General features: G+C 41.9%; 1 protein-coding gene across 4 annotated transcripts in view; it reads right to left on the reverse strand.

Moving 5' to 3' along the window:
- The window catches only part of MLLT10 (MLLT10 histone lysine methyltransferase DOT1L cofactor), a 123,988-nt gene extending 104,131 nt beyond the window's left edge, over positions 1 to 19,857 (reverse strand). For 2 of the 4 annotated variants that reach the window (XM_054649485.2, XM_054649477.2), the window contains exons 1-3: positions 19,840 to 19,856; positions 19,196 to 19,364; positions 15,487 to 15,566 (exon numbers count right to left, since the gene is read on the reverse strand). In XM_054649485.2, coding sequence (XP_054505460.1) covers positions 15,487 to 15,566; positions 19,196 to 19,364 — 249 coding nt within the window. In that variant the 5' untranslated portion in view covers positions 19,840 to 19,856. Of the gene's footprint in view, positions 1 to 15,486; positions 15,567 to 19,195; positions 19,365 to 19,839 lie in introns of those variants that run through there. The other 2 variants (XM_054649494.2, XM_054649532.2) reach the window with 2 other exon arrangements.
- Positions 19,858 to 20,464: the final 607 nt, after the last annotated feature.

Raw genomic sequence — 20,464 nt, forward strand, 5'->3', positions numbered from 1 at the left:
CCACTCCCTCAGCTACTGACACAACTATCTGCTGGGCTGCCCCTTAGTACAGATCAGTGAAATAGAATGAAATAAACTTTTTAACCTTTTAATTAATTTCATATCAGTGATGCAATTTAAGTACAATTCCACAAACAGTTGCATCAGCAAAACTGAAGGCAGGGAGCCACAGCACTGCAGCACCAGGAATTAAAGAATTAGCAAGCTTCTTGTGCAAACTTTACCACAAAATAAATCAAAACGATCACAGGACACTAAGATGCAATGACTTGAGCCAGTCCTTTATGCCGAAGAGTTAAGCATGCTCCATTCAGTCTCATCAGCTTCATCTGATTTATTTGTCTTTGTCTGCAAGGACTCAGGTCTCTCATTAATCCTCTGCAGTCCTGGCTGCAACAAGTCAGAGAAGATGCAAGACAGAAAACTGAAGTGGAGGTGGAAGTTTTGACAGTGGAAGAAAACTTGAGCGCAAAACTTGAGTGCAGAATCACACTCATCTCTCGTGGCGCTGAGAGCTGGTAACTCTGCAGAGATATTCGCAGTTCGACGACACAGAGCACTTCTGGTGCCATGAAATCTGGCTACAATCTGCAATAAAGTAGCACCCTAGTAAGCTAACAGGGCACATAGCTACCCCAAGCCCTTCTATTGCCTTTCTCTGCATCAGGAACCTAACTCCTTCCCAGCCTCCACACTCTCAGATTCTGTTACCCATTTCCACTCTGCCAAGCTTCAATACACACCATGTAGTAAAACCAGGAGCTTTGCCAGGTGGGAAACAGTGAATCTCTTGCCTTGAGACAAGTAACTAGCAGAGAATTTTTTTTTCTTTAAACTAACACTTTATTACTAGCTCTAAAATGGATGGAATAGTATTTTGATCCTTTTATCATGCAGGTTGATGATGCAACACAGTATATAGAATACTCTGATGATCCATACAGACAGTCTCTAATATTTGAGCACATGGCCATGACACAGCTCTTTTCTCCAGTTGTGTGTTATAAGTCTTATCTCTGGCAAAGATTTATGACACAGACTTATTGTCTGAGCATTCAGAAACACTGTGGGGAACTTCTAAACCAGCTGTGCAGGGCAGAGGGAGTAGGTAGCAGGGGCAGATACAACATCTACAAGACACCACAGCACAAATAAGGCAAGCTGCTACAACTGATCAACAATTCAGATAAACATCATCAGGTTAAGCAGCACAAATGTGAACACTACAGAGGCTGATTGTGACCCTAGAGAATAACCATGTCCTTTGGTGTGCTAAAGGGCACCAGTCCAACACAGGGAGATGCAGCAGCACACATGGTGCTGTAGGTACAGGCAGCTGAATTAGATCTGAAGAGAGTGAAGAGACAAACACTGGCTGAAGGAACACAATGAAGTTGTAGAAAATGACATCATCCTTTTCCTTCCTGTCCTTAGAGAGTGTAAGGACATCTCATTTTTGCAGCTCTTCAGTGGAAGAGACTAAGTTCATGGAGACTAAGTTCTGACCATGCAGAATTGGGGTGAACTCTCAGCAGGAATGGCTTTAGACTATGAGGTCTCCTGTAGAGGACTAAAGTGAAACCAATCTCAGAGCTGTGAAGCTGGAAGAGTCTGACAGCGTGACTGTCACAACTCACTTCTGAGCTACATAAACAGCAACTTAATTAAGTAAACAAAGACTGATCCTATACTTTAGCATTCAGGCAAACTGAGATTGCCTGGGTCTGATGAAAAACCCACTGCCTCCTGAGGAGTCCAGTCTTTAAAACATCACCCAGCAGAGAACTAAAATCAGAAGCATACAAGATCCATGCAGAAAAAGAAACTTTTTATCCCCTCAACGTTATTAAAAAGGAACAATAATCAAGAAGAAATAAAAAACTGAAATAATTGAAAAAAAAACCAAAAAAAAAACCAAAAAAAACCCCACTAAAGATATCCATCAGAAAAAAGTCGCAAGAATGGAAGACCAAAGTAAAACAAGGAGCTAAATAATTCCAGCTTCCCATACTGAATCAGTTACAGTCCAACTTGGCTCCACTGCATTGTGGTATAAAGTGCTCTTCCTCTGTTCTAGATAAATATGCTTTTCCATTTTAACCAGGACTAAGAGCTACCTTAACCAGCATTAGGTAACATTATACAAATATCATTTTTCAAGTCTTTTTGGTAAACCTAGCTCTACCAATTTTTCAACTGGAAAGGCACAGAGAAACTGGTTCAATCCAAGAGACTACCTTATTCATGTTGAAATTAAGGGAAAGAGAAAAAGGCAACAGTAAATAGGGAAGATAAAAGAGAGATGGGGACAAGACTATACATGCAGGAGAGAAGAAAAATAGTAATAGGAATATAACATTGTTCTTCCCTCAGGGTTCTGAAAATTTGGAGCACATTCATAAAGCATCATCTGCAGACACCCATTATATGCTGTCTCTTGTTATAAGAAAATAAAGGTCAAAGAATTCTTGCGCACGTAATTTACTGAATTGTGGCCCAAGCTAGGCCATTGGAACCATTCACCTGAATAATGACTGTCAACCAAGTAAAATCCTGCAGGACTGAATTCCCAGCATTGCAATGAGGCAATAAAACGTTTCTTTCAATGTGACCTGTTAACCTAAATAACACAAGATCTACAGCAGATTAAACGGACCACAGTTCCTTAAAGCCAGCCAAGACACCAAGCTGCAGTTCCAGCTGACTTTACTACAGGCTCACTTTAAGGTAGCGTAATTGCACTGTGCTGCCAGAAGAAGATCACTGACCATCCCCTGCTGTGTCCTTTCTACTGTCTTCCTTGCTCTGGGAAAAGCATTCAATAGACTATATGGAAATCCTAGCCAGCAACATAATTTTTTTTTTTCAGTCAGATAATTTCTTTGAGCCACCTTTCCAGAAGACTACACAACCAATGTCAGATAACAAATGCAATAGGAACACGGACAGGTGGTCAGGAAAGGATATAAAGGGTATAAATACCTTATCTGGGAGGTGGCATTATCTACACTGGCTACAAATCAGAGTGGAAGTCCAACTGAAGGCCTTACTTCAAAAAGGACGGAAGGAAGGACAGAAGGAAAGAAAGCATACACTTGAAACAGACTAATTTTATGTTGGTAGTAATGCAGGCAGATTTCTTGCTCAAGTTTGTTTTGATACTTCCCTGACATTCATGTATTTCAAGATTTTCAACAGGCATCAGCCACATATGCAAAATGTTGTGTTTGGAAGCTTGAATTCCCTGTCAAGGTGCATATACCCAGCATGACACACTACCAGAGCCATTTTTATTCTCCAAAGTACATTTTGATCACAGAATTACTGTTTCATACTGCTTGACAACAGGAGAAAAAAAAAAAAAAAACAACAAAACCCCAAACCCCAACAGTATTTAACTGAAAGAAACAACTCCTTGAGATTACAATGCATGATCCATGAAGTCACAAATTACAAAAATAGCGAGTTACATACAATCAACATAACAGTTCTAAAAATCTGACACTCAACCTCTTTCAATTTTTTTCATCAACAGGAGGTAAAAGTTATCACACAAAACATTTTATTTTGCTGCTCTTGTTAACCATTAAACAAACAGAAGAATGGTTAAATCCACTTGTTGCAATTTTAGTTCATATTTTAGTGAAAACATGAGCTGGAAGACAGAAGCAGAGAACAGAATGGAGTCCCCACAATCCAGGAGGAAAAGTGTCAGTGACCTGCCATGCCACTGAGACAGCCACAAGTCTATGGGGCTGGATGGGATCCACCCAAGGCTACTGAGGGAGCTGGCAGAAGAGCTTGACAACGCACTTTCAAACATTTACCAGCAGCCCTGGCTAACCAGGGAGGTCTCAGTTGACTGGAGATTAGCAACTGAAACACCTATGTACAAGGAAGGCTGAAAGGAAGATCCAGGGAATTGCAGGACTATCATCCTGACCTCACTGCTGGGGAGGTCATGAGCAGATCACCTTGAGTTCCATCACAGGGCATATGCTGAACAACCAGGGAAATCAGTCCCAGCCAGCATGGGCAGGTCCTGACTGACCAACTTGATCTCCTTTTTTGACAAAGTGACTCACTTAGTGGATGGGTGAAAGGCTGTGGATGTGCCTACCTGGACTTCAGGAAAGCCTTGGCCACCACTGCCCACAGCATCTCCTGCAGGAACTGGCTGCTCATGGCTTGGCTGGGGCTCCGTTGCATGGGTGTGAAGCTGTTGGCACGGCCGGGCCCAGAGGCTGCTGGTGAATGGAATTGCAGCCAGCAGCGCTGCCCAGGGCTCAGTGCTGGCACAGCTCTGTTCAATGTCTTTATCAATGACCCACATGAGGGCATCCAGGGCACCCTCAGGCAGCCTGCAGACACAGCGAGCTGGGTGGCAGTGTTGAGCTGCTGGAGGGCAGGAAGGCTCTGCAGGGGCATCTGCACAGGCTGCACTGATGGGGAGAGCCCAGAGCTCTGAGGTCCAACAAGGCCGAGTGCCTGGGCCTGCTCCTGCCCTTGCTCACAACAACCCCTGCAGCTACAGCCTGGGGCAGAGTGGCTGCAAAGATGCCTGGAGGGAAAGGTGCTGGGGGTGCTGCTCAACAGCAGCTGAACATGAGCCACAGAGTGCCCAGGTGGCCAAGAGGCCAATGGCATCCTGGCCTGGCTCAGCAATGGAGTGGCAGCAGGGCCAGGGCAGAGATCATCCATCCCCTGTACTTGGCACTGGTGAGGCCACACCTCAAATCCGGGTTCAGTTCTGTGCCCCTCACTACAAGAAGGACATTGAGGTGCTGGAGAGAGTCTAGAGAAGGGCAATGGAACTGGGGGAAGGGTCTGGAGCAAAAGTCTGATGAGGAGCAGCTGAGGGAGATGGGGTTGTTTAGCCTGGAGAAGGTCAGGAAATAGCTTATCTACAACTCCACATCTCTGTGCTCTCTGAAAAAGGGTGAAGCAAGATGAATGCCAATCTCTTCTCCCAGCTAACAAATGACAGGACAAGAGGAAATGACCTCAAGTTGCACCAGAATTAGGAAAAATCCTGAATTAGGAAAGGAATTAGGAAAAATCCTGAAAAGGTGATCAGGCTGATTGGAACAGGCTGCCCAGGGAAGTGGCAAAATCACCATCCCTGAGGTACTCAAAAGGCATGTGGATGTGGCACTTAGAGACACAGTTCAGTGGTGAATACAGTGGTGCTGAGTTAACAGCTGGATTCAATCATCACAGAATTTTTTTCCAACCTTAACCATTAGATGATTCTATGAATCCTTCAAATTCTTATGACTTTTTTAAATTAACCTAGGAGGAAAGAGTCAATTGCCAAGCCTTTTATTGCTTTACTTCTGAATTTGTTTCAAATACATCTATTTTATAGCATTCCATGCTACTAGGTATTTCTGTGCATAACAAAATGCACTAACTCAACACACTTTCCCAAGGCACATGGATAGATTTACAAGAAAGCAAAGCAGCTGATCAGAAGATCAGTTTCTAATTGATGCATTTCCAGCTGGCAGCCCATGATGCTCTCAGCAGCCCTGATTCTCACCTATCAGTAGTTGCAGAAGCTTGCAGCACAACTGACTGTGTCCAGATACTCGTATCCCAAGTTCTGTGGTACAGCTTCACCTGCCTTCACCAGTATTCTGTAACATTTTGTCTCACTCTTGGGTGTTACCAGAAAAAGACACCTGTAGAAGTCAGCCATAATATTGTTTATTATATGTAAGATGATCTTTCCCAATCCTTCAGACTTCAAATATGCTAGGTAGTCTTAAATACTACTACTTCAAATAATACCATCATATTAGTAGTAGTAGTAGTAGTAGTAGTAGTAATAATAATAATAATAATATCTTAATATTGATTTTAAAACTGGTTTAGAAGGGTACAGATCTTGATGTGGGTAGTTATTTTAGTTAAAGCAAAACAATTTAATGCTGGCAGACACATACCTATTACTGTCAAAAATGTAAATATTCTGAGAAAAAGACTATTTAGAAAACCACTCTGAACAATAAGTTTATTAAAAATCACATCTAGAGCTTCAGTTATGCCAATGCTGTACATACTTCATCTAACCTATACATAACTATTTGAAGTTCATTCAAGTCTTTCAATGAAAAATTATCTTCTAAGCTCAAAATGTTCTTGTTATTTATTTTCCTTCTCCCCTAAAGGATCTGAAATTAGTATTTCATTTCCTCCAGGGGAAAGAATCCTATATTTTCTAATTTCCTTTTATACTTTCTATGTTCCTCTTACCCTAGTGTGTTTTCTTCAATAGGAAAAAAAAATTCAAGTAGAAATACAACAACACGTACATTGGAATGAAAACACTGAAGACAGAAAAAATTCTCTTTTCCCCCAAATAAGCCTGGGAAATTTTGGGGTAATTTGTGTCAGATTCAGAAAAATATGGTACTGAACAACCAATATAAACACAGCTCTGTCTATAATGAGATACCATATTCTAAAGACACTTCAGTGAAAGTGTGCTAATTGAAATTGAGAACCACAGACAACTAGACTATAATTATTAGAAAACCTAACTCAAATTCAGCTAATCAGAGACTATCTACAGAAAAACAAGTATCTTAAAGCCTACAAAGGAAGAGCTTTTTGCAAGACTAGACAACAAAAGAAAAACCCATGGACAACTTGCCGAGTAGTGCAAACCAGTACAGTGCTGCCAAGACACTTCATCTGGAAATTTAGATCTTCACATAAATTCTATCAATAGATGTGAATTTACAGGCAGCCAGCACAGAACAGACCCAGCAACAGGATATGCACCAGACTGACCACATCTACATCTGCAGGCAACAGCTTACCCCCACCCTCAGCAGTGACATCTCATGTTTCTATTCCCTGCTTCAAGCCATCTTCAATGAAGCAAGATCACTACTGCCAACATACAAAGAATAACCAGGAAAGATCAACATCTCAGCCCATGAAGTCTCCAGAAAGTCCAGTAAAACTCACAAGCATTTCCAGCAGCTGCTGAAAATTACTGAACCTCTACTTACACCAAACTTAGGCTATCTATTCATACCAAATGTTTTTATTCTGATATTTTACTGATCATTGCTTTTGTGCTTTTCCTTTAAAACCAATTACGTACTATGAAAATTCCCATTAGAGTTTCTTTCTATTTTAATATCCATGCTTTGTAATACTTGCCAGAGTCAGAAGTTCATTTTTCCTCTGCTCAGTATAGCAGAAAGGATGAGCTGCTTTAGGAACACATGGCCCAGCCAAAGAGACTTCTATCTACAAAACCAAACCCACACTTCTTTATCAGTTTCTAAACTACAGTGGGATAGCAATACACTTTATCAATATTCTCAACCTACAGTATCTTCAGACCTTATAAACCTTACAGAAACCTTATAAACTCACAATATACCCACCTTCACTATTTTGATCTAAATTACTCTATAAATGATAGCTTACAACCATGGCAGGATTTGAAGCAGAAGTCAGCAAGGAGCTAACTACATAATTTTTCAAATATCCAAAAAGAGACAAATTAAAGTTGCGATGTTTCACTGTGATTCACATCAGACTCCAGTGTTCATAAACCACAATGGAGAACCAACAGGAATCGAAGCATCTTCTGCCACATCCAAGAATCCCCAACTGGCTGACATCACTAATAGAGCAAACGAATGCCTGCTGTCAGCACTTCTCTTCCAAAGTGCTATGTTCTGCAACTTGACAACTTAAGAAATTAAGTCATCTTCATCTTCAAATAACCATTTCTCGATGCTGACAAATTTGCCAAATCTCTGCCCCATCTCTATTCAGTCATCTGTCCCAGGAGAAAGAAAGAACTTTTTCTTAAAGCAGACAGTTGACAGGTAAAAGAAAAACAGACTGACTACCTGAAGCATTTTGGGGTTTATACCTGGATAAATTAAAGAGACTCAACTTAGTTCTTTTTATCAAGGCGTCATATAAAAATATATGCAGATTCGGTTAGCTCTGTCAAAAACATCTACTACTGATAATAAATTTGTAGAATATGACAAGAAGATTAGAAGCACTCAGTATGCAAATCAGCATTCTTAAAGACCATCCACTCAGTAAGTACTACAGGTCATACTTAGTCATAATTTCACTCACTGTATGGAAGTGAGATAATGTACAGTACAATGTAACATAGTGATGACACACAAGGTGTAGCATGGTCTGGCTACTCCAACTTTGGAAGTCCAAAACCATAAATCTCCTACCATTTACTCAAGATTAGTAAGTCCTGCTAGATGTTGCAAAAATCCAAATTATAAACATATATAAAGTTTTAGTTTCACACATTGATCTTCAAGATAAAGCATCAGAAGGCTATGAGAAACACCTCTCACATTTGGCTGCACATCCAACTAAACATTCAATTTTTTTAATCAGCCTGAAAGTATGCAACTGACCCAATTCAATCTACATTAAGAAAATACAACATGCAATGGTTCATTTCAGTGTTCTTCTGCAACATCACAGCTTTATCCTAAAAATTCCCAGCTATAAAATGTTAGCATCAATTCTAAGCAAGGCTTCTCACAAGCTGAGGAACTCCTTGCTTACTTTAGAGACTTCTTCTGCCAGTGAATACAATGAAACAAACATTCATAAAACATTTTTGCATAAGGATTATGCAATTCCTGTAAGGGAAAATGTTTTGTTCTAGCCTCACTTTGGTTAGTAATTTTGCCAAAGAACCTTTAGACTATTTACTGAAGTACCTGTTATATTGACATCTATGCTAAAAAATTTTTGATCAAGTAGTACTTGAGTGATGCAACACTGTTTTAAAGCCTGAATACTCTATGTAACCATGATTTGCATAATGTAATTATAAACTACTGCACAAATTACATGTACATTTCAGTAAACTAGCTAATCAAAAGAAAAAGTAGCAGACCTTTTCTCTGCTGTGGGAAAGTGCTTCAGATAAGTTTATGAACTCATCTGTGTATTTACAAACCAAGTAACAAGTACACATACAAGCAGGGAAAAATACAGCACACACACAAAAAAAGGAAGAAAACAAAAAAGCATGAAGGAAGTACAATCAGAAGTGGCACTTATACTCCCACTTTGATATGTTGGAGAAGTACACAGAAAGTACACTGCACTTCTGCAGCACCTTCTGCACTTCTTGTACTCCTAACCTTGAAGGCCAGCCACTGTAATGCTAAACAATTCTGTCATCTTTTAAGTTGCAATACAACAAGGTTTTAGGTCTGTATTCATTACATACACCAACAAAACAGGAAAGAATATTTTCTTAGACTCATGAAATGCAAAGCAAACAACAGTCACCTATAAATGTAATGGACAAGAAACACACATCACTCAATCAATAGTACTACAAAATAAAAATTTTCACCTTCACCACAATCAGAACAACACAAAGTTTCCACAATCATTCCACTTTTGTCCCTAATTCTGTTCAGTCCAAGTTTTTCCTGGTACCTCCCCAATTGTTCTCCTTATCCTTACTTCCTTATGCTCCATCTGTGGCACCAAGACACACCATGGTGAGTTGAACCTGGCTGGATACCAGGTGCTCACCAACACTCTCTGTCATTCCCTTCCTCAGCAGGACAGGGGACAGAAATTGAAAAAAAGGCTCCTAGGTCAACATGAAGACAGAGAGAGATCACAGGTAAAGCAAATTCAAGTTGGGGGAAAAAAAACCTATTACCAAGCAAGTCAGAGTAGTGTAATGAGAAAATAAAAACTGAATCTTAAAATACCTTCTCCCCACCCTTCCATTCTTCCTAGGCTCAACTTCACCCCCCATTTCACTACCTCCTCTCACCCAACAGCACAGAGGAATGGGGGCTGTGATAAGCTCATCACATGCTGTTTCCTCTTCCTTCTCAGGGGCAGAAATCCTCACTCTTCCCCAGTTCTAGCATGGGGTCCCTCCCACAGGAGACAGTCCTCCACCAACTTCTCCAACCTCTTTCTCACAGGCTCCATTTCTTCATAAGCTGCTCCAGCATGTCCCCCCTTCCCTGGGGAGCAGTCCCATGGGATGACTGCTCCAGTACAGAACTCCAAGTCCTGCCAGCAAACCTGCTCCAGCCTGGGCCTCTCTCTACTGAAGTCCTGCCAGGAGCCTGCTCTAGCATGGGCTTCCCATGGGGTCACAACCCTCTTCAGGTGCATCTACCTGCTCCAGCATGGGGTCCTCCACAGGCTGCAGGGGGGTTTCTGCTCCCTGGCTGGCTTCCATGGACTTCAGGGGTTCAGCCTGCCTTCCCACAGTCTTCACCACCAGCTGCAAGGGAATCACTGTTCCAGCACCTGGAGCACCTCCTCCCCCTCCTTCTTCACCGACCTTGGTGTCTGCAGAATTGTCTCTCTCACATGTTCTCACTCCTCTCTCCAGCTGCAGTTTCTATTCAGCAGGGTTTTTTTATCTGTTCTTAAATATGTTATCTCAGGGGCACTGCCACAGCTGCTGATTGGCTCAGCCTTGGCCAGCAGCAGGTCTGTCTTGGAGCTGGGCAGGCACTGGCTTCGTCAGCCATGGGATGTTTCTGGCAGCTTCTCAGAGAAATCCCTCCTGTAGCCCCCTTAGTAACAAAACCTTGTCCCACAAACCCAATACAATATGTTCTCCCTAAGTATCCTTAGGCAGGCTTTTGATTCAAGATAGCCAGCTACAAACTAATATTCAATGCCTTCTAGACCGCACAGTCATTCATAAAAGCCAGACAAATAACAAAAGCACACAGATCAATTTTTTCTGTAGTGTGCTCAAAACTAAAGCAGTTCTTCTAGTAATATTTGTTACAATATTCTTAAAGTAGCTGTAGTAATATTCTTACCTAAAGTACCCTTTAAGGAAAAATATGGATACACATTAAAGAAACATTCATTTCAACATTTCTTTAAGAATTATTTCAAGGGATATCTTCAAAGAAACTACACAGTATATTAGTCCTTATTAGGGGGCTGTGGTAAGTTTTCAAATTGAAAAAGTAATTCAAATTGAAAAAAAAAAAAGCAAGTCTTCTTCTTCTAAAATAAGGTTAATAAAGTTTCATTCACCTGTATTGTGACCATATTTATCAACATTCATTCTAGTTTACAGATACAGGTGTTAATAAATACAGATTCCACTCCCCTGCAGGCAGCCTGTTCAGCCAGAGGTATAAGAGCTCTGATCACAAACGTGTCTGCATACTGAAAGGCTGCACTCCTAGTTCCTCCTTCTTTGCCTTTTTCTGTTTAGGTCAAAGGCAAGTAATACTGCATCTATGCTTATTTTTACACTACATAAATGCTGGGGGTGAGAAGTGAAAATATGGATACATCAAACAATTCTTATGAGCAGCTCTACAAAAAAAACTCGTAGATGAATGTGATGAAACATTTTTTGAAAATATAATTTGGAGAGAGCTCCAACTCTTATTATATCGACAATTTTTTAAAAAAATTAAAATTCAAGTGTTCAGACTCTGGATGATGTGTGCAGCAGATGCAGGTGCAGCTCAGGTCTCAGAGGATAACCAGCAAGAACCTATCACTGTGAGCATACAGCGTACCCGAACTGGGTAAACAGTATAGTGGCACTTTTACTGCTCTGAACCCTCAAGCACTGACCACTGTATGGTCTAAACTTACTCTGCAATGACAGAGAAAGTCTCTTTCTGTCTCCACACCAAGTTCCAAGAAACACATGTGCAAGCACAGCGACTCCAGCCAGACTGAGCTGTGATCCAGATGGATGCTATCTCAAGTCTTTATGTGGCTAGCTCCACAGGGAGTCTGAGCCCCCTCAGCACATTTCCCAGGACTAAAACCCAGGTGGCTTATTAGACAAGCTGTAGTGTCACACAAATGTGCTGACTCAGTTCTGGACTATGACTGCATTTAACTTCATAAACCACCCCACCAAAAACAACCAAAAAACACAGAAATGCCAAGCAAAGAAAACACCGCTGTTATGACATTAATTTGTACCAAGTCCAAACTGATTCTTCCAGATGCAAGGACAGGCCTAAAATATTCAAATTCCCATGAAACAGATCAACAGCAGAGTGATTCACCTGCAGTGCAAGCAATCCAACCTCACATTTAGCACCTGAGCTACACTTTGAGGTAGTAAAGCTTCCTGGTATTCTTAAGAAAAACTTAAATTCAGTACAGAGATCTCCTGGTCTCTCTGAATCAAACTGGATTCAGAAGAACAGGACCTACACATAGCTAAAAAGCCTGACCAAGCTATCTGCACAAATGGTGAACTCCTGCCTCTATCACACAGATTACTGCAGCTTTGTGATGAGTATGAAGAGTAATTAATAGCTGGTAGTAAACCATAAATACATTATCTATTTTTACCCCACTATATACTATATTTAAATTACTCTTCACATAAGATCATCAAGGAAGATGTTTGACACATAACAGGATTATGGGCTAAAAAGTCTTTTCAAACAACAGTTGTGCTACAAATCCTAAGCTTAGCTCTTTCTTTGGGTACCAATTATCAGCCCTTGGACAACACACATGCACCATCCAATTTCTTAAGCCAGGACCCAAAGTCCCTTATGTAGCAGTCCATATATATACAACCTCACACAGACCTCAAAATTATTTTTTTCTACATCAATATGTACTTGCCCTGCTTTTTGACTCAGAAGTTCAGGTACATCTGAAGACACCAAAAGGGCCCACTATGCAGGGAAGTAGCAGCTGGTGCTGACACAAGTAAAGCTGGGAGCAGTCACCACCCATTTTGAAGAGACTTGAATTTCAAGCTCACCATAGGTCAGCTAAGATAAATGAGCTGACTTAGAGAAAACATAAGATTTTTCAAGCAATAGTTAAAAACTTACACAGTGATGTAAAAAGTGTGTACTGGGATTACAACCTTCAATTATGTACTACACAGGCATGATTAAAAAGTACGCCAAAGAAATTCCAGCCACCTCAATATATCCATTATCCAAACAGTTCAGGTTTATGAAAAGGCACACTTTCTCTCACACACAGAGAAAAACATGACCCTGCTGGAACCAAAACTCAGTATGATTTGTCCGGCATGGAGCAGTGCTTTCCAGCTAGTAACTGACCATTCAGCAGCCAGGACACTGGCTCCCAGCTGACCAACAAAAACATAGAAGTCAACCAGCCACTACTTTGGCTCCTACCCAGCACATATCAGCCTAGAGGCAGCACACAAAAGGAACCAGTACACATTGGTGCATAAACTTCATAGTACATGGGAAGCCACCTGTCCCAGTCTGCGGTTAAGTGAACTTCTCTGGTGACCCACCAACTTGCATTATCCTGACTTAGTCCATTTCTCTTCATTGTTAAAGCAAGACTAACTTTAGTGTGAGCAATTAAACACAGCTGCTTATCAGAATGAATATATTTGCCCAGCAACTGAAGCTTAAAAAAGAAAAACAGCCAAGAAACACACCCTGAAAACACACAACACAGACAGCATCAACATGGAAAAATATGCCTTGAGCACAATACTGAGGTCTTTTTAAAGATTAAAAGTAAGCAAGCAGAAGCATAGTCAATGTAATATGGTTAATTTAATTCTGGTTTTGTTTATAGGCAAGAAGGCCACGAGAAAAACTAAAATTCAGTCTCATACAGTGATGACAAGGATGTTTGCTTTTCTAAGCAAGTGTGTTAAAACTTTTGGGTCTGGTAAACTGCTTACTGTAAAGCTCCAGTTTCCATAGTGAGGTCAGGGCTTGAGTTTAGTTTCTGAATGTCAAGAGTTGCTCCAAGACACCTCAGAAACAGCCACCATGTTTCTTACTCACTAACATATAAATAGCTGTTAAAACTTCAGCTAACTCACATGCATTTGGTTTCACCTGAGAACCATTTAAACCTACACTACATTACAAATGGAATTTCTTTTTTCAAAACAAAATCAGTAATCAACCTGTTGAACTAAACAGACACTGTTTGGTGGAAACAAGAACAGAATACACCAAGCAGAAAATTCAGCTAGCACTGCTCCTTCTCCACTTCAAATAGCAAAGTAAAGTAGTCCATCAAAGCTATTCTCTTGGTAAACTCAAGAAATTATCATAATGCAGTGAGACACTGTTTATTATAGAACTCTGGACAGTTCTCTTACACTCCTCATGTCACAAGAAGCCAGGATTAACTACATCCCAAATCACAAGGATTCCCTATGGTACTCTTGGAAAATCCTCTTGCAGTCACCAGCTCTCTCCTCTGTATTTTTAACTTTGCTATCAACCTGTACACATCAAACTCAGCAACACTAAAAAATGCTACCCTTTAAACTTCACACAGCTGATGGTCTCCCCATGAAAAGAAATAGCCTTTCTTTAGAAAGGGTTTTGATTTTCTATTGACAAATACTTGAAGAGCATACAAAAAGCAATCCCTTCTTGCTCCCACCAACAGGTCTGCTTTGGAAGAACTAAGTCAGTCTCAATTACTCTTGGCATTATGAACACATTAGTGGCAAAAAGTGGGAAAAAACAGATGAATGAGATTCTTTAGACCTGTGCCAAAAATTCATTCAACAGTAAGTCTCGCCACCTTCTAGCACTTTCTATTAGAAAAGGAAATAGGTACAGCAAACAGGTCATGTAAACACGCTGATAGTCACTGACAGTAACTGAAAATTTGGTCTCTGACTCCTCATTTGTTTTTAGATATGAACATTAGAAACAGTTTACACACTGCTCTAAGATGCTGCACCACCTTCTCCTCCAATGAATTTTTTTTAGAGGCAAAGGAAAGCTTAGTCTTTCTAAATACTCACCTCTCTCAGTTTATCTTTTGTTGGAAGACAAACTAAGAAGTGCCAAGTAGGGAGAAATGGGATTCTCTTTTTCTAAAATTGTCTGACATCACCCTGTTTCATCTAACAAACATACAAGTCTGACCAAAACAAAACCTCATGTAACCATGGTAAAAAAAAAGAAAAGCATTATCTGAATCCCCAATATCTACCACAAAAGAACCAGAAAAAGCAGAAAGAAAATACTTCTTTAATTCTAAGTATCACAATCCAAGTAAGCATTAGTTTTTGAAATTAACATCACTTCTTCCTGGGAGTGTTCCTAGACTGAAGCTTTTAACTGGCAATTAAGGTTGCTGTAAAAGAAAACTGGATATAGATTTTATTTACTTCCTGTACCTAGCTATGTAAGTGTTAAACTGACAAAATTAACCAAAACCTACACCATGAACCAAAAAAAAAGGATTAACACCAACCAACCAAATTAACTAAAAAAACCCCCAACACCTAAAAAATAAAAACCCCACAACCTGACACTGTCAGAATACTTCAGAGACAGTTACATATTTCCACTTTAAAAAAATAAGAAGAATAGTAGTCTTTCTGAAAAGCATTTAGAGGAATTACAACAGAAAGCAAAGTTCTCTTCTGCTATTACTGTAACACTTGGGTAAATACTATCCACACAAGGATTGTAACTAGCATTACTTAATAAACAAAACACATACCACTCTGGCTGCTCTTTCCTGAGATTCACACTTTCTGCAAAACCATGGTCCAGTGGGTACTTGAACAATTCCATAGCAAGCTGTTTTGAACAAGACAAAACATTTCAGCAAACATAAACAGCACAACAATACTAATAATATGTTCTAAAAGAAGCTTACTATTAGCCGATCTCACATAATTTTAATTATCAAGAAAGCCAAATTGACAGCTATACATTGCACATTAAATCCTATTACAAAATTACAAGAAACTAAGTGCAGCAAGCTTAGATTTTAAAAATTATGCAGGATTTGTTCAATGAAAAAAGAACACATTCACTTGAAAAGTAACACAACCATTCAAAAGCAGCAACATTTCATGTGACCTGCAAAACAGGTGAGACACTTCACTGTAAATGTTGGATGCTTGTTACGAGGGATTTTTTTATGAGAACACTAGAAGTACCTAACAAACCTGAGCTCTTCCTAAGGCACTTATTCATACACTTACTATCCAGTTTTCTTACTCTTGTAAGAACATGAACTGGTCTTAAGCAGACAATCCACAGTGAACTGAACAAAGGGAAAGTTTGTTTTTTTACCCCAAAAAATTAACAGGGATGTAAATACAAACTGAACTCAGCATCAGGACTTGGATCAGTTGCAACTTGAGCCAGGCTACAACATAAATCCTTAGGGAAGAGATTTTGAGACAAGAAGATTTATCTGCAAGACAGTCATCTATATTTTTACAGTATATAAGAGCAACCCCAAGAGTTTGCTACAAAATTCCACAGAAAAAAAGAGTTTAGCAATTTGGTAATACTGCTCATGCTTGAAATGCACACATCAAGCAACCTTAGGAACTACAGAGGGAATGAAAACAAAAGAATACAAGTGCTGTGAGTATACTCTTATTTGTATGGGTGTAGCAAGTAACAAAGAACCAAAAAGCCAAACATTTTGCTCAAAGATAATCCCAAAGTATTAAAGATAAGTCAGACTCAATTCTCAACAATCATATGTTACTTAAATACAAAAATCAGGTTTAACTGCGTAAGTAGAAAAAAATATGATTAATTTAAAGTTATGAAGAAAGCTGAGATTAAATTAGTAACTTGTAGTTACACTATACAAATATATTGATTTTGTGATAGCTCAGAGATGAAAAATAGTAATGCAATAGTAATATAAAAACATCTGGCTAATATACCTTCATTTTCATGAAGGAAAGTCAATGAAATCATTTCCTATTATATACATACATGTAATCATATTAAGACCCATTGTCAGATTTTCAAATACTTTATTCAAGTATCTACAGGCCAAACTATTCTGGTAAGCCCTTTCTACTGTACAACAAAATTCTTTAACATGAGAAAAAAAAAATTGTTCTCGTTGCATCTATAATAACCACGGATGGGGGGACTCTGAATTTCTCTTTAGATATTGAAAGGGAGATTTTAAATGTGCAATCATACATTTAGGTTAGCAAGTGACAGTGCAGAATAGGAAACAAGTATAAAATGCAACTCAGAAACAAGGCTGGCAAGTAGATCCAAAGGCAACCTGGGCTGGGCAACGACCAAAGTTGAAGGGAAGTACTTCTGTATCTGCCAGGGTAACAGAGCACACCTGGAGCCTAGAAGAGTCCATCACCCAATCATGCTCTGATATACAGTGATACCATTTTCAGAGTTTTGTTTATACTTCCACTACTATGCAAAGCTTCTTTAAACACATGAAGAGATCTTGTCCTTCACAACTTGCCAATAACTTCACAATTGAAGCTTCCTCAGAACTAAGAATAATTATAATTATTATAGCAGTTAATAAAGCTTTATGGATAATACTGCTGCTTGTACTTCAAATACAGACCACCAGCTTTGACCACGAGGACTACTACATTTACTGCAGAGAGGAGTGGACATGCCTCCTCTACCACCTTTGTTCACATGATGTATCAAATCCAAAATGTAAAGCATCAATGGTACAGTAAATCAAAACACAGAGTTCTTCTTTTCTTAAGATCTCTGTAACAGCTTCTGGATTTAGACTAAGCAGTATTTTCCACACTTCCTGACAGATTCCAACTTAGGGTTGGATATGACTTTAACAAAAAAAATTCATTTTCTTGTACCTGCTGAAGTGTGTTTCTCTATATTAGGAATACTTTCTATAACTGACTTTTGTTCCTGCTATTTCAGGTCCAACTGCTGCTATCATCCAATTCTTTCACTGAAAATATCAGCAAGGTTCTAGATACAAAGGAAGATGTCCAAGATAATGCAAAAGGAATAGCTGTTTCAGCTATGACTTCTAGAAGTAGTCATGTTTTAGTGTTCTTCTTCATGATCCTAAGATCCCACAAGTGCAGTCAACCTACTGGTTAACATTACTCAGCTCTTAAGATGACAGGAAAGCAGTTCAAAACCAGATTAACTTCAGAGATCCTGTCAGGTCCCTTCTGTGTTCAATCTAATGTTAACAAAAATAACTTAATTATTTTGTATATCTCCTTAAATTACAACTATTTCTCACTATTTGTCAAATCACAAGGGAACACATACTTGGAACAACCAACTACTATATTACATCATCTTCAGCATAATTTAAGACTAAGCATGAGACACACATTAGTAGCATTTTCACATGCACTAGGCATTCAGATTAATGAATTGGATTTAGGATTTTCTGTCTCCTCCAATTTGTCCACCACCTGTAAGTAGCCAAAAAGGCAGTCACTGAGTTCACATGACTGCTCAGGAGTTGGTACAGAAAAACTACCATCTTATTCCTTACTTCTGCTACCATAAAGGAAAAGTTATGATGGCTTCCTTTCTTACAATGTAAGCAGCAGAATTGTCTCTTCCTCTGCTCTCACACGAAGGGTCAACTCACTGACAGAAAAAAAAACAATCACACATGCCAGCTCCTGAACTGAGCTGGAAACCAACCAACCAGCCTCCACTAAGCCAAACAAATCCAGCATCAGCCATTCCAAACAGCACCCTCCCCTTGCAGAACCACAACAGGAAGTCTCTTCATCTACCAGGAAACATCGGCCAAATAACATTCAAGGAAAGGCAGAGATGAAATCACATGACAGCTAAGTCTTTCCTATGCACCCTTCTCTTCCAATCCTAAACCCTCCCTGTCTCCTGGCTGCCGCTCAAATAAAATTTTCAAACTTGGGAAAAGCAGGGACAACAGGGATCGATCGCATAGGGGAAAAAAGAAATACAGCAAAATAGCAGAATATAGTACAGTAACAAGTTCTGCAAAGACCAAAAGCAATTTTAGAGAGTCTCTGAAACGTTGCAGCTGAGGTTGTTACAGGGTGCAGAGGCACGCTGAGGAGCACAGACACAAAAAACATGCAGGAGAAGAGGAAAGGGTAAAAAAATGGACAGGGGAGTTCTTCCTCTCTCACAGGCTTAATGCAGGAGAACACACTATACTAAGTTTCACGTGAGGGAAAAGACAGACGGGAAGGAGAGAAGATGACAGAGCAAGTCAAACCAGAAAGCACGTGGCCTTAGAAACAGGCAAACAGGCTTCATGGGTAAAAAGAAGGAGCTGGGAGGGGGAGGGAAAAAAGGGGGGAAAAACGGCCGGGGGGTGGGGAGGAGAAGGAAGCAGGCCCAAGGGAAGAAGCCGGGGAGCACCGAGAAGGAAGTGGCGAGGCCGAAGGCCGGAGCGGGTGCGCTGCCCTCGCCTGCCCGCTCACCTTGATGCACTGCGACATTGCAGCCGTGCCCGTCGCAGTAGACGAGCGGGTTCTCGGCCCAGCCCCGCTCGTCGGAGCACACGCAGCAGCCGCCGATCATCTCCTTCATGCTACTGGAGAACTCACCCTCCAGTGACACCGGCAGCAGCAGCGGCTCGCTGGAGACCATCTAAGGGTTAAAAACACCGTCGTCAACACCGCGCACGCCACACGCGCCTCGCCCTCCGCCTGCCCCCTCCCCCGGCGGGGTCTCCCCTCAGTCACTCAGCCGCAGCCGCCGCCACCGCCGCCGCGGCAGCGCTTCGGGACCCATGACCGCCGGCTGAGCGCCTCGTCTCGCCCCCGCCCGACCAACCGGCCAGGCTGTGTCGGTCGGGCCGCAGCGGCTCCCGAGGCGGACGCGGCTCCGCGGGCGGGCACGGCGGCGGCGCCGGCGCGCAGGCGCACTACGCGCGCGCCCGCGGGGCGGGCAGGCCTCGGCCCGGGGCCTCCTCGCGAGGGTTCGCGCGCCGCCCGCGGAACGTGAGCGCCGCCGCGGCGCCCCGAGCGCGCGCCCCCGCCGCCCCCTCCGAGAGAGCGTGCGCGGGAGCGCGCCCGCCCTTCGCCGCGCCCGCGCGCACCTGACGGCCCGCGCGCGCACCCACCTCGGCGCGCGGCCACGGCCCGTCCCCCGCGCGGGACATGGCGGGGCCCCCCCGCGCGCCGGGGCCGCGGGACAGCCCGCGCGGCGCCGCGTCCCGCCCGGCCTCCCCGCCCCCGCCAGCGCCGCACGCGCTGCGCGCTGCCCCCCGCCCGCCCCTCGGCCGCGGGGGCGGGGAGGCGGCGGACATGCGCCCCGCTCCCACCCGCGCCGCCGCTCCGCGGGGCCCCCGCGCCAAGGCCGCAGGACGCGCCCCGTGCCCGCCCCCTCCCCACCCCCCCGAAATCATTTTTACTATCTTGTTTATTTTCCCCCTGATGTGACTGCAGGACTAATGCATTCCCGCTCCCAACTTTTATTATCCTGTTTATATCCCCTCGGTGTGCCTGCAGGACTAATGCGTTCTCGCTATTACGCCACTTGCCTGCCCTCACCGCAACTTTTACTATTTTGTTTATTTTCCCTGCGATGGGGCTGCAAAGCTAATGCATTATTAATCCCGCTCTTTCCTCTTCCCTCAAAACTCATGGCGCGGATGCAGCGCTGCCTGGCTATCCCTGCCACGGCAGCGAAAGTGATGCTGAACGGGAGATGTGACAAATAGAGAAACCAGGGAGGCTGCAGACACA

Source organism: Agelaius phoeniceus, chromosome 1 (assembly GCF_051311805.1).
Source record: "Agelaius phoeniceus isolate bAgePho1 chromosome 1, bAgePho1.hap1, whole genome shotgun sequence".
Taxonomy (NCBI): Eukaryota; Metazoa; Chordata; class Aves; order Passeriformes; family Icteridae; genus Agelaius; species Agelaius phoeniceus.